Source organism: Podarcis gaigeae, assembly GCF_964106915.1.
Source record: "Podarcis gaigeae genome assembly, chromosome: 3".
Lineage (NCBI taxonomy): Eukaryota > Metazoa > Chordata > Lepidosauria > Squamata > Lacertidae > Podarcis > Podarcis gaigeae.
Window position 1 is genome coordinate 63,118,087 of NC_139680.1, and position 15,086 is coordinate 63,133,172.

At 41.4% G+C, this 15,086-nt stretch overlaps 1 protein-coding gene across 2 annotated transcripts in view; it reads left to right on the forward strand.

Annotated features, from left to right (window-relative positions):
• The first annotated feature begins 3,311 nt into the window (after positions 1-3,311).
• Positions 3,312-15,086, forward strand: part of PHACTR2 (phosphatase and actin regulator 2) — a 68,122-nt gene continuing 56,347 nt past the window's right edge. For both annotated transcript variants that reach the window (XM_083731669.1, XM_083731671.1), the window contains exon 1: positions 3,312-3,339. In XM_083731669.1, the coding sequence (XP_083587795.1) occupies positions 3,327-3,339 (13 nt within the window). In that variant the 5' untranslated portion in view covers positions 3,312-3,326. The remainder of the gene's footprint in view (positions 3,340-15,086) is intronic.

A 15,086-nucleotide genomic window follows, 5' to 3' on the forward strand; every position in this document is an offset into this window, starting at 1 on the left:
ACATGTGGAAGAGGCCTTCTGTACCTCCAATCTACTGCTGTTTCCTCCCCCCCCCCGATATATTTTATTAATTTCAACATTTCTGCTACCTTCCAAGACTTTCAAGTCCAGTCACTTCTTTGCAATTGGAAACTTGGCTTCAGTCAATTTATTCCAGACAATTTCTCTGTCATCAGGCTTTCCTTTCTCTTCCATATATCCACACACACACACCCTGTTGCCACCCCCAAATAACTAAGGGATCTGGTGGAATGGTATATTGGATAACTTAAACTAATGGGGTATGTTATGCTTTTTCAAAATCTTTTGATCTTCGGCCATTTCCAGTCTTCAGCCATATAGAATATATGCCATCTTCATTCTTGCATTGCTTACACCAACAACAACTATCATTACTGTAATGTTACATTCTTCCTATGTGTTAAAGCATCAGATGCCCCTGCTATTTTAAAATTTTGTAAACATGATCTCCTAGATGCAGCTTCTTCTCTTACCTATTTTTTAAATACCATTTTCTTTCCGTAGGATAGGAAAAGGAGCTAAAATGGTGACAGTAGTGTTAAGTTGTGGGTGAACATATCAGACAACACAGCGATTCTTCAAACAGCTCTTGTTTATTCACAGGCCAGAACAGAACTGAAGGGTTCAGCCAGCCTGCTTATATAGAGCTCCACTAGAACACAACAGTAACCATTTTCTGTAACTTTCCAATCACTGAATGTCACTTTCAATCCCTTATTTGCATATGTGGACCTAAGTGAAAACTATCTACAGTATCCCCCTGCTAACCCAGGGTGAGAACTTCAGTACATAACAAGTAGTCTCTTCCCAAAACTGCGCTCTCAAACTATGATAAATAAGGCATTGCTCTCAAGTTTATATTCTGACCGATAACATTTCTCAGTCAGGAAAAACTTGTTTAGCTGTTCCTATTGCATTGTGGCAGTGAAGACGGAAACCTGATGCTGTAAAGTTCTGACTTCAGTGTAACTGCTAGAATTGGCAGCTCTCATTAAAAGTGTCATTGGAAATGGCATAGTCAGAAGATACATAATGCTAAAAATTAAAGAATATCTGCACTGCAAACAGAAATCAAATTTCAGAATAGGAGCAAGAGAGCAAACCTTGCAGGTGCTCATGTTCTCTTTTGGCAGCAGCTGAGAATACTTTAATTTAATTAATTTGCTAGAAACATTGCATGGTTTTCCAACAAGCACATTTACTTATAAAATTGGAAAGAGAAAGTAAATAAGCTAAAATGTGGTGGTCCAGCCAGCTGTACTTGCAAGCAATGTGGTTGTCCAATGGTGGGGTATGTTTTCTGGAGAAAGTCCTTTACTCCCAATGGGAATTAATCAAAAGTGCTGGTCACATTCTGAAATTAATTAGTTCACGGTGCAGCCTCCTGCTTGTGCCTGACATGTCCTGGTATTATCTCTGACACACACCCTATGGCTTTCTGTGCCCACCACAATGATTGTCAAGCAACATGGCTCAGAGCAAAGCCAGATCACGCAGACAGACTCAGGGCATGTGCAAAGTTCCAGGTGTGCCAAGCTTCTTGGTAACGTGAGTTTTGGACCCCAACAGATTTACAATAAAGCATCGTTCTCAGCGAGCTTCTTTTTGCTGCAGAAGACTAATTCAAAGACTGCTAATTCCCTAGTATCAAAGTGTCCTGGGGACATTGGTTGTACACTGCCTGCTGAACTCCCCAACTATCCAAAATCCAAAGCTGGAGATAGAGAAAGGTGCTTTAATAGCATGGCCGGCCTCCCCATGAGGCAAGACAGCAGAGCCACAATGGGGTGCCACTGCCGCAGGTGCCCCACCTGCCACCACTGCAGAAGTGAGGAGAGCGGTGGCATATTCTGGTGAGATCTTGTGAACGCCGCATGAAATATTGCAAAATGTCATGGGGCTCTGTGAAAGATCTTGCCATTGCTTCTCTCCTATCCACTGAGGGCCTCCTCCTGCCCCACTGGAGAAGTGAAATCGCTGCCACTTTTCCCATGGGGGGGGACGCTGCTGGAACCTAGAAGCTGCTGCGTGACCGTAGTAAGCAAGGCTTTGGGGGGAGGCAGGGTGGCAGTGGCAGGGGGAGATGAAACAGGATGGGCCACCCTGTTTGATAGTAATTGGTACAATGAGTGTGCCTGGTTGGAATACTTATGAGAGATGAGGTTACATAATATATTTAAAGGAGGAAGACCAGAGTTTAGTCTTTGTTATCAGTAGTTTTAATAACTGCAAGGGTGCTCTAGGGAGCAAATAAAATACAGTGGTACCTCAGGTTACAAGCGCTTCAGGTTACAGACTCCGTTAACCCAGAAGTGGTACCTCAGGTTAAGAACTTTACCTCAGGATGAGAACAAAAATTGTGTGGTGGCAGTAGGAGGCCCCATTAGCTAAAGTGGTACCTCAGGTTAAGAACGGTTTCAGGATAAGAATGGACCTCTGGAATGAATTAAGTTCTTAACCAGGGGTACCACTGTAAAAGGATTTTTCATGCATTGTTCATTTAAATCTAACAAACGACTGTGTGCATAGGAAGAACAGAAACAGGATAGCAACCACTATATTGCCACAATAGTAGACTGCGTAAACCAGCCTTCATGTTGATAAAGAACAAGTGTGAAGCTTGGCGGGGGGTGGGGGACGGACGACGACCTACTATTCTGCATCTATGCCATTAAATTCCCAGTTCTGATGATTTTCTGCCACTTCCTGTAGGCTTCTGAATGGTATGGAATATGACTCTTAAGCCTAAGCAATAAACTTGTACATGCACACATGCAAACATACACACTGAAAATTAACATTAGCATTGTAGCTATGCATGTCAACTAAAAGTGGCAAGGTCATAAATGCATATAAAAAGCTTAATGATACTGACTTTTCAAATTCTTTTCCTGATTATCCCTAGCATAGCACTTCTTTTTTCAACACTGCTGTTTCAGGAAAGTGAGTTAAAACTCTCTCAGAATTGTATAGGCAATACTATCAAGTTTTTTTGGGGGGGCGGGCGAATCTTGTGTAGTTGTGCTGGATTTGAGTCCTCCCCACTCCTTTCCCCAAAGTGAATACCTTGGCGAAGTTCGCTGTATCTTTGATAGGCTTGCATAATCTGCTTGTAATGGAGCTAATGGCTGTTTTGTCATCCTTAGAGATATAAATTTCCGTGGTGATGTCTGCAGTAGTCAGTGCAAGCACTGGCTGCCAGCAAAGGCTAATAATCAGAGATGGGCAGGGCGCTTTGTTAGAGAGAGGGGTGGGGGAAGGAAATGAGCCTTAGCTGTTTTTCTGGCTTTGCGAAGAAAGAAGAAATGGATACTACTGGTAAGTGAAACTAATCAGACATTAATGCTTGGCTGAACTACAGTATTAATTTGTGTCTTCTCTGTGTGCTGCTGTCAGATGCTTGCTTTTTCTGTCTGCAATGCTGGTATTCTTTAAATTCACCTTTTAAACCCTTTCCCCCCTCTTATGAGGCTGAGGGTCACAGACCTGGTAATATGCAATATGCAGCCCCATGTTTACTCAGAAGTAAAACCCACTGAGTTGAATAGTAAGTGTACTTAGGATAGCAGGGGTAGGGAGGGGAGACAGAATAGAATTCATGTAATTATCAAACACCTTTTAGCGGCGGGAATAACTTGAATATACATTCACTCTAAAAGAGAAACACAGTGTCTGTTATTCAATATAAACACATGGTTATTCAATTTTAAATATATAGCTGTTGTTCTAATTTAGGAATAATGTGCACTTTAATCTCTTTTTGATGGCTTGACTTTAGAACATGTGGTTTCGTGTTAAAATAGCACATCTAAGGAGTTGAAGGGTAAGTTCAAAATTACAATTGAAAAGGCTGGGAAGCAGCCTACTTCCATTTAAATTTCTAAGTAGTGCTTAGCCAAGGATGGTTCTTGTATTGTTTTCAATATGTTTGCTAGCTTCTTGGCAAACTTTTTTTTTTTAATCCACTAAGCAAAAGAGATATGTCCCTTCTAGGTCATCCTTCTTGGTTTGCATGCTAGCCAGAGTGGGAACCAGTCCATTTTATTCACCTGTGCAGAATTCCTGGTGACATACACGTACCAGGCAATTTGTTGAGTACAAAGCTATGATTGCCCATTTGAGCTATGCAGATCTGGTGCACCCATGTTATATTTATTTTCCTTTCTGAGGCTACAATCCCAACCCCACTTACATGAGAGTAAGCCCAATTAAATGAAGTAGACATGCTTAGGCTTGCAAGCTTACAGCTCAATCCTACACATGTTCAATCTGAAGTAAGTTCCTCTTTATTCAGTGGCCCTTACTCTCTAGTAAGTGTGTTCAGGACTTTGGATTTAAATTCTGTTCCTATTGCACTGCACACACACTATCAAGAGAGCTGCAGTTAAGACCATAATTACGGTTTCATTTACATTTTATCAACAGAGCAAGGGAACCTCTCGTACTAGCACAAACTTTAAAACAAACTTGTTAGGTCTGTGGAACAAGCTAGCTGACATAACTGAGGTCCATTAAGATGCAGGAATTTAATACAATGACATGACTAATATTCCATGACTAGGCAAAATTCCGGTTCCATGTCAGACATACCTCAGCATAGGCAAGCAAATGAAACAGGCAGAATTGCTCATTTCTCCTAGTTAAAAAAATTATCTCACTACTACAGATTCTTGAAACCCTGTCAAAAGATGTCACTTTAATCCTAAACTATATGGCACTGTCCACTCCATACAGTGTAGCTATATGAGCATTTATGAGACTAAAAATAAATATGACTCAAACTTTTTTGGGGGGGAGGGGGAAGGGGCAGAGGGAGGACAGAAGCTGATGTTTGAAAACCATAGAAACCAATTCTTCTTAGTTGTTCTTATTCTTTCTCTGAGGATAGCTTTAGGTCCTAAATTATCCTTGTTTGGTTTAGGGGCATCATTTCTTTTTCTATTTCACAAGGATATTTGCTGTCTGGCTTGCTTTAATTAACTAGTATTGAAATGCTCCAAGCATCTGATAGCAACATCAATTGTTGCTTTCTTAAGTTGTCCCTTGTGTTTTGAAACAGCGTATCAGGATGGTGAACTAGGAATTTGTTTACCAAGGAAAAGAAAGAAGCTAAGAAAGCCTATAATACATTTTTCTTTGATATTACAATAGGAGTTATTGCCTACAAAGGACAAACCAAACCAGCTTCCTTTTGTCGGAGAACTCTTCTTCTGTATGCCTGGTAGAGATCTTGGTACTAAATGAGGTTTGTTGGTGAGATGTGCCCATTCTTTTGATTCAGTTAATTCTTCCAGTCTGTTGTATTTGTGTGAATCACCCATTGCCCCAGCTGGCTGCTTTTGTTCTACTAAACAGTGGTCAATTGAGGATTAGGATTCAGAAGCTCTCCAGTGATATCAGCCTGCCTCAGTTGACAGACTCTTGCAGCGACTTCTAGTACTTCCTGCCTTGGTTGACATTTAACACGTGTTTCAGTTTGTTGTTGTTGTTTAGTCGTTTAGTCGTGGCCGACTCTTCGTGACCCCATGGACCAGAGCACGCCAGGCACTCCTGTCTTCCACTGCCTCCCGCAGTTTGGTCAAACTCATGCTAGTAGCTTTGAGAACACTGTCCAACCATCTTGTCTTCTGTTGTCCCCTTCTCCTTCTGCCCTCCATCTTTCCCAACATCAGGGTCTTTTCCAGGGAGTCTTCTTTTCTCATGAGGTGGCCAAAGTATTGGACTCTCAGCTTCAGGATCTGTCCTTCTAGTGAGCACTTAGGGCTGATTTCCTTAAGAATGGATAGGTTTGATCTTCTTGCAGTCCATGGAACTCTCAATAGTTTCGTCCAGCACCATAATTCAAAAGCATCAATTCTTCGGCGATCAGCCTTCTTTATGGTCCAGCTCTCACTTCCATACATCAGTTTAGTACTCCTTAATTCACACCATTGTGACTATATCCAATTTAGACTAAAACAAGAAGCCAGTTAATGAGAAAATCAGCATCTGTGACCAGGCCCATTATTGGATCATTGCCTGGTCCTGTGGAGGGACCACCACACATTGTAACACCCATCAAAGTTCATCTGTGCTTTTAAATTGAAGAGTGATATTTAATACCCAGAATAAAGTACTTTGGCATTTAAACGTTATTTGGGCTGGACTCATCAGTTAGCCACACACTGGCCTTGTTTGCATGTAACACTAAGCCATGTAACACTAAACCAAACCATGACTTAGTGTTATGTGTGAACTGGGTCACTCCTGTGAGATAGAAATTCTATAGCATCAGTGCTTTTATAGCATCAGTGGCACAGGGATGAAATGCCATAAACAAATAAGGGAAAGCTAAAGTAATGGTGAAAATATTGTTCTGCAGCTTTCGGAGCCTGCCACCCACAAACCCTATGGTGACGTTGCAGAGCTTTATTTTTCATTTGCAGTAATATAACGTCACTGCTTTTGGCAGACCAAATATATCTGCTCTACAGCCTGCATAGCTAACAACAATTAGCAATCAAACTGGGTGACAAATTTATTCTTGTAGCCAAACAATTAAAAAGAAAATAATTATAAATATTCTCATGGAAAACATTGCAGCACATCCACATGTACAGGTTTCATCACAGGATAAAGCAAGAGATAAGCATTAACAGATGTGAAATGAAGTTGGGGCTAATTGAGATTGAAATACAGACAGTGAGGTCTAACAGTATGAACATGACTCCTTGCAGTCTTACTCAGTGCATCATGGCAGATGTGGGGTGGCTGCTGAAAATGGCATCCCTGTTTCACATGCTTCCATCTCTCCCTGTAACGTGTAGTTTCGCTTGCAGGCATATCACTGCCCCTGCTCCATGCCATTTGCAGCTGCTGGCAGAGGGAACGAGAGAGCACACAATGTGACAATATCACAAAAGGTAAGTGAATCTGCACATTACAGGAAGAAGGGTGACAATGTGGCATTTCCAGCAGCTTCCCTGCCCTGAGGAATCATTCTGTCAATCTCCTCATTCTTTCCAGGCTGGCTAGGCACCTAATCTGCCACACAACATAACAACCAGGTTCAGTTTACCTTGTCATTTTCCCCTTGCACTGTGAGCCTTCACATCTGTCTCAGTCCTTCTATTCCTCCAAATATATAGACTCTCTCTCTCTCTCTCTCTCTCTCTCTCTCTCTCTCTCTCTGTAGTGATCAAATGAACTAACATATGCATGTAACATATGTATGTAACATATGCATGTAAGCAAGAGAAAGCACCATTTGGGAGGAAGGTGGGATATCAATTCAATAAATAAGATAAAATAAAGGCCTTCTGTAACAAATCACCTTCCCAATGTCTGCACAGTAATGTTTTGGAAACTCTGTTCAGGTTAACACACACTTTAGTTGTTTTTCCAACTAAACTGTAAACCAGAGAGAGAGAGAGAGAGAGAGAGAGAGAGAGAGAGAGAAAATCAGTCTGGCTACATACCTGACATATCTTTCTGAATAGCTACTATTTTTGGCATAGAACTAGACAGTCTTGCACACAGCAGCTGGCTCTGGCTATTTAGTGCTAGAAATAGCAATTTAGGTATATCAGCATTGGTGAGTCAGACTTTTGTTATCAAAATTGTTCTCAAATCAGACCATGAATCAGCTGAAGGATAATTGGTAAGCAGAATTCAACCTCCAGTTTTAACCTAAAATGTATCTTTTGTAATTTACTGGGCATAACGGTTCCCAAACTGCTTTGCCATGAATACCGAGAGATGGAACTCTGCTTCTGCATGGGATTTCCCAGCCAATCCAACTTCTGATCTGGAATCCTCTTTCCCTCCATTACTTTTTTCTGACACTGTCTTACCCCCGCTTACTGATACCTAGTGAGCTACCTATGCAGCTCTTGCCCCCAAAGAGCCACAGGTGAGTCTCAACCCACTGTGCAGAATTCACTGTTCAGGTTGCCCAGAAGTCCCGAATGAAATATTATGTGCACATTTTTACTATTTTGACTCACTCCATCTGTAAGTTGAGCTGCAAATGGTTTGCTTCATGTCTATGTCCTAGCCAGAAAATGCTCTTTCTCTTGTGGTTAGGGAGCAATTGTATGTAATTGTGTTGTATGTTCTTCTAAAAGGCTTTACTGGAATAATAATGAAATATTCATTAAATACTGTACTGAAAGGTTTATAGTAGTGTTCACTGTCTTTTCAAGAGCAATGTGCAGATAAAGCTAGAGGCTGGTTGTTGTTGTTGTTTTAAAAGATAGTGGCATGATATTGTAAAGCTGTAGAGCCTGTCTGCTTACCTGCAGGAGTTTTGGTCCCCCCCCCCCTAATATTGCCTTCTGATACTCTTTAAAATGTTCCAGGATTTGCCCACACTGGCTAGGACTGAGCCAGACCATTATTGCCTTTAATACAGTATTTTGTTTCCTGAGGTACACTTTCTCTAGATTAAAACTGGCAGCAGCCAAGTACTTTTGAGTGTAAGAATGAAGTGTGCTGCCAATTTTAATGCACAAAAATATGTCAGGACAGTTTAGTTTCTTTTGTGGAGACCAGTTGACATTTCACAATTCTTTTGGCTAGTATTTAGAGACCCTTGAACAGTGGGCCCGTCTTTGGAGTGGCAAGCTTGTTTTCTCCTCCTCTGGAGGGTGGGATCTGAACCAATTGCTTCAAGTTACAAGAAAGGAGATTCTTTTTTTTTTTTAATTCTTTTTTTCCCCACATTACAAAGATTTATTTCACCGTTTGTACACACAATATCATTCTCCCTCTCAGCAAATCCTGGGAATTATAGTTTGTTAAGGGTGCTGGTAAATGTAGTTCCACAAGGGGAAACTACCATTCCATCATTTTTTTCTCTCTCTTCTGGTGTGCGCAGGTACCTTAAAGGTATAGTGTACATGCAGATGTTGCCATAACTTACAGGATTTCAAAAGCAACACATGCAAACCTACCCCTCCCGGCCTCCTTGAGATGTCAGCCTTGGCCTTTGGCCTTAGCCACTGGCATACATGGTGTGTGCCGTGCTTTAAAGGAGGATTAGGCAAATTCACGGAGGAAAGGACTATCGATGGCTACTAGCCACGATGGCTACGCTCTGCCTCCACAGTTGGAGGCAGTAAATGCTTCTGAATTCCAGTTGCTGGAAACCACAGGAAGAGAGAGTGCTCTCATGCCTGGACCCTGCTTGCAGTTTTCTCATTGCGGCATCTTGCTGGCCACTGTGAGAAGAGAATGCTGGACCAGATGGGCCATTGGGCATCTAGCAGGCTATTCTGATTAGGGCTGGGCGATATATCAATATATTGCCCCAAACTGGTTTGAAATTTGACTAAACATCAGGAAGAACTTTCTGGTGCCAAGAACTGTTTGACACTGGAAGGTACTCCCTCAAAAGGTGGTGGGCTCTTCTTCCTTGGATGTTTTTAAGCAGAGGATGCTTTAGTTGAGATTCTTGCATTGCAGGGGGTTGGACTAAATGACCCTCGGGGTCCCTTTTGTACAGTTTTGTGATTCTATGAATATGTCAGTTTCTGCTGAAAGGATTTAAAGTACTTAAGATTGTAGGAGACATGGGCTGGATCGATACACGTCAAAGAAGCGATTCAGTTAAACCCGTTGTAAACTCATAGAGGGAAATCCGGTAGGGAAAGATGGGACTCCATAGCACCATCTGGTGTCGCATTGTTATATCACATATACAACACATATAAAATGCTATTTCTTTACCAGTGACACTGAAGTGGTACTGTTCTACTGATCTGAAGTGGGCAGCACAACAGTTGGCAGCCACTGAATGAACATAAGAACAGGCTTGCTGGATCAGGCCAAAGGCCCATCTAGCCCAGGATCCTGTTCTCACAGTGGCCAACCAGATACCTATGGGAAGCCTGCAAGCAGGACATGAGTACAATAGCACTGGTCCAATTACGGTCCCCAGTGACTGGTATTCAGTGGCCTGCTGTCTACAACAGTGGAACCTAGTTGTCATCAATAGTAGCCATTAATAACCATATTCTCAATGAGTTTGTCTAAGCTCTTTTAAAGCCATCCATTTTGGTGGCCATTATTATATCTTGTGGGAGAGGATTAACTATGCTTCTTCCTACCTCCTGAATACCCAAAATACCACATTTCTAAGCTGTTGTACCTTATGGCTGTATTAGCAATTATGCAGTTCAGTTTTACAAATCCTATTGCTTTTTCATAAAATAAAAGTTCTTTAACATCATCATTAGCATTTCATCCTGTAGTGCTTTATACACAGGCATAACAGCAGCAGTCCTTAATCTGGTTGGAGGCACAATAAAATAGAAAGGAACCTAAAATATTGAGTGCAGAGGCGGCATTTCACAAAAGTGAGGCATGTTTTCAGAGGAGAAACACAATACATTGCTGCCCACCTCATTTTATTGAACATTAAATATCACAGGTCAAAAACTAAGCTGGCTTTCAGTAAGCATTACGCACTGTCTGTGCTTCGCTATGCACTTAATGTTCCTAACCTAAATGTGTTTTCCAATACTCTTCTTTAAAACCCAGCTGCTCAGCTTCTTGGAAAGAAGCAAGTTGAGGTTAGTGTGGATAGAATGTTTTCTAGACCACTCACTGTATTTTACAGGTATCTGTAGGGTAGAGCACCTTGTGTGTGACTATCATCTGTTCACAGCATGTGATAACCTAGATGATGGGTGTTAATGTTTAGAACAGATGTTTGTTGCTTTGTGAAGGATTCCACTTAGAGCAGCTGGGTGGACTAGATTATCATTATCTCCTTTTCAGCCTTTGAGTTTTGCCTCATTTTTGCATTTTATAGGCAGTAAAGTGATGGTGGTACTTGTGTAAATGCATTGAGTTCAATAGGACCTGTAGATGCTGAAAGAAATGAAATAAAGACACCATGTTGTGTATTAGAAATTCAAACATCAGCCTTCCTGGATGGAATGGTTTTTAAAGGGCTATTGCCATGCTCCAAGCAGCATTTCTTTATCATTTTCGGATGCGCTATTATTTTGCTTAATAAGTCCATGTCCATGTGAACATATTTGCAAGACTTTTTTTTAATTTTTAAACATCAGTATCTGTCTCTATAACAGAGGTTCAAAGTAACTGAAAATAATCAGGTCCTGCTTTGATACCATGTTATATTTCTAGATTTCCAATGCTGCTAAGCTACGATAGTGATATTAGCACAAGGAATAGCATGCACTACTACAGCAAATAGGGTATGCAACACTAGCTAGGGAATCTCTTCCCAAACATATCAGATGTTTTCCCTTTCAACCCTGTGATTCCAGGAGTTGCCTACAGGGGCTATGGGTCTCCAGATACCTTTGGGCTTCAGTCCTCATCATCCCAGACTATTGACCATGTTGGTTGGGGTTGATGGGAATTGGAATGCAGCATTTGGAGGGCCACAGCTTCCCCATTCCAGCTCTAACATGACTAGTTCTTATTTAGCCTCTTTAGTATTATGTTTTTCATTGCTGTCTTGGTTCCTGTTTGGCTGGTTCCATAACACAGACAAGTCTACGGCATCTCATCACGTGATATTAATAAAAGCACATAAAATTGCCGGGTGCTCCTAGATTACTTTGTTTCTCTCCCTGCAGGTGCCCAATCTAATTTAAAACATAAAACAAAAAGGAAGCGGGGAGAGGAGGGAGTAGATGGCTTATGGTGGCTATAGTTTGTGAAAATTCCTCCCTCCCCCCCCCCCCCGAAGTTAGAGGTTCAAAATGCAGCAGTGGAAGAAGACCCTTCCTGCTATCCTCCTCAGCAACCCAGGAGCCAGTCCCATTTCAAAATAAACAAAGTAGTGGCCTCTTGGTGAGTGTATTTTGGCATCACTGGTCTAAGTGGTATCGGTTTGGATCATGACTGACCCTTCTACAAACTCTTTCCATCCACAGAAAGCTTTGGAGACAGTGGGAGGCCATTTTTGCAGCTCCTCACATTGCTCCCAGTGTCCCCTAACCCTCCAGAGCAAACCTTCAGTGCTGGGCCCCTTCCTCTCCAGCCTCCTCTTCTGCCTCTGAGCCTGGACTACTTTCTGCCCTAGCCTCTTTCTCCTTACTAAACTCTCTTGCCCCTTCAGCTTCTGACACTCCTCCCATTCTTCTCCTTCTCCTCCCTCTGACTACTCATCCTTGTCCCAACACCAGCCCCCTGGTTCTGAGCCTTCTTCCCCTGGGGGGTCTCATGGGGGTTATCCAGTTGGTGCCCCCCTCCTTTGCATCCAGCCAGTCCATGACATGAGTGCAGGGTGGGGAGCAAAGGTGGGCAAAATATCCCAGGAGCACAACATGTATCCCACCATAGCTACTATCCCTCTCCTAACACCCCATACACCCCAATCACTGGCTGAACATATAAATATAGTTTAAAGTTTTGTTTTGCTTTATAAATCAGAGCCACCCTTCCTTGTTGCTGTGAGCATTTCATAATTGCCATGGAGTGAATGTCATGGTTAATAAGAATATCATGTTTGACTTTGGGAATTTGCTACAGAACTGTGACCAAATAGTAAAGCATTAAAATGTTGGCATTTTGCTGATGGCCAATATTCTGGAATGAACGCCAATCACAGACCTGTTTGCTAGACCTGCATCGTGACCACAAAACTATTTTTATTCAGAAATAATGGCTTTACGTGGTTCCATAGATCTATATGTCTCTCTCACACAAGCAGTTCTAAATAAATATCACTGGAGAAACAATACAAAATCTGTCTGGTAGCAAGAACAAATATTTATGGAATGCAGGCCACCATTGTGTTTATACTGCACTCAACTGTGACATAAAATGATATAAAACAGGAACTTTAAAAATTACATCTGGCATTTTGTTCTTTAGCGTATGATACCAAGCACCAATTATACTCCAAAGTCTTGATTTAAGGTCAGGAAGGATTTTTTTTTAAAAAAAATGAAACATATAACCTGGCTTTTGTCAGCAGAGTTAAAATGGCTGGATACTGATGGTTTAACAAAGCAGAATAGACGAACAAACCACTTAGAGGTTTTACATACAATTAAGTAACATACAGTTTTTTCCTTAATAAAATAAAAAATAACTAGATAGGATCATTTACTGTAGACACCATATAACAGAAAGCAAGCAATATAGCTATTAAAAATGTAAGGGGAAAAGAGATGAAAATCACAACACTGATACCTAGTGCATGGAAAGTTCAGTTTCAAAAGGAATTACGGTAATGCAAGTTCCTGCTAGTAAAGGGACCCCTGACCATTAGGTCCAGTTGTGACCAACTCTGGGGTTGCGGCGCTCATCTCGCTTTATTGGCCGAGGGAGCCAGCGTACAGCTTCTGGGTCATGTGGACAGCATGACTAAGCTGCTTCTGGCAAACCAGAGCAGCGCACGGAAACGCCGTTTACCTTCCCGCCGGAGCGGTTCCTATTTATCTACTAGCACTTTGACATGCTTTCGAACTGCTAGGTTGGCAGGAGCAGGGACTGAGCAACGGAAGCTCACCCCGTCGTGGGGATTTGAACCGCCAACCTTCTGATCGCCACCTGCGTCCCTAAGTTGAACCGCCAACCTTCTGATCGCCACCTGCGTCCCTAAGTTCCTGCTGGATGTCCTCAAATTCTGGAGAGCTACTGCCAGTCAGTGTAGACATTACTGAGCTCGATGGACCAATGGTCTGACTCAGTATAGGCAGCTTCCTGTGTTCCATTTACATTTCTTTTACATAAGCTAGTTGGTATAAATGTTGTCACTCTGGATTGCTTACCAAAACTCACCTTTAAATAATTGTACTGTTGTATATTTTGTTTTCCTTACTGGTAATCAATATTTATTTTGCTGTGTGGTGTGACATAGTCCTTATGTAATTTTTGTGTGTGTGTTCTCCAGTGTATTCCAGTGTCCTGAGAGTGACATTATGAACTCGTTTACTTGCCCCCAGTGTTATATTTTAGCATTGCTATTCTTCTTATGTAACTTTTTTATTTCTTATCACAATACAGACAAAAAATGAACCCTGTTGGTGGTACACAATAAGAACCTAATACAGTAGACACTTGGGTTGCGAATGTGATCCATACAGGATTCACATTCGCAACCCACAGCGTTTGCAACCCACAGCGGCGTGTCTGCACGGGTTGCAATTTGGCGCTTCTGTGCATGCACAAAGCATGATTTAGTGCTTCTGCACATGCACGACTGCTGAAAACCGGAAGTAACCTGTTCCGGTACTTCCGGGTTTCGGCGGTCCGTAACCCGAAAAAACACAATCTGAAGCGTCTGTAACCCGAGGTATGACTGTACATCAAGGTATTTAATAGAAGCAGCCGCTGAACAGTCTTGGCATATTTATCAGAAATATTTTCTAAAATTCTCAGGTTATGTCACTGACTAATAGGATATATGCTGTTTTGACCTGCAAATAATTTTATTCATATTCAGAAGCACAAGTAATTTTTTATTTACACTTCTTTTGGAGTGTATACTCCCTGTTCCTTACACTTTTTAATTTTTTAAACATATTTTTGCTGCTATGGACATTATTATCTTATTAATAGCCAACATAATGTAAGTATGTTATAGAAAAGCATATAGTAGGTGCCACTGTACAAGAGATTAGTAGCCTTTTTTTTGAAAAGTAGCTTTCATAGACTTATACCAACTTGCCCATAATGTCTTATAAGAATTCTTTTTCCCATGCCAAACTATTTGCTGTTTGCAACCTAATCTGTTTTCATGACAAAATGCTTCTCTAGAACAATTAAGAGGGAGGGAGGCCTTCAAGACATACAGGACATGCTCCTTGGACATCTAAGCTTGAAGATGAATATAATGTGAAAACAGAGCTTGTAAAGAATTCCTAACCTGATAAAATGTGAGCCTGGCTTCCTCTTGTTTCACAACTGAAATGACAGATGTGCATACCTGCATAGTGAGTGCTGGATCAGTTACTTGACTTGCCCTTCAGCTGATGTTTCATACACTGTCTACATTTTTCTTTTGCTTTAAAAATAATTAAATTTATTTTTATTTCTTTAAAAGATTTTAAACACTTTCATACCAATTGAAAATTGTGAGGGTAGTTTACTTATTTATC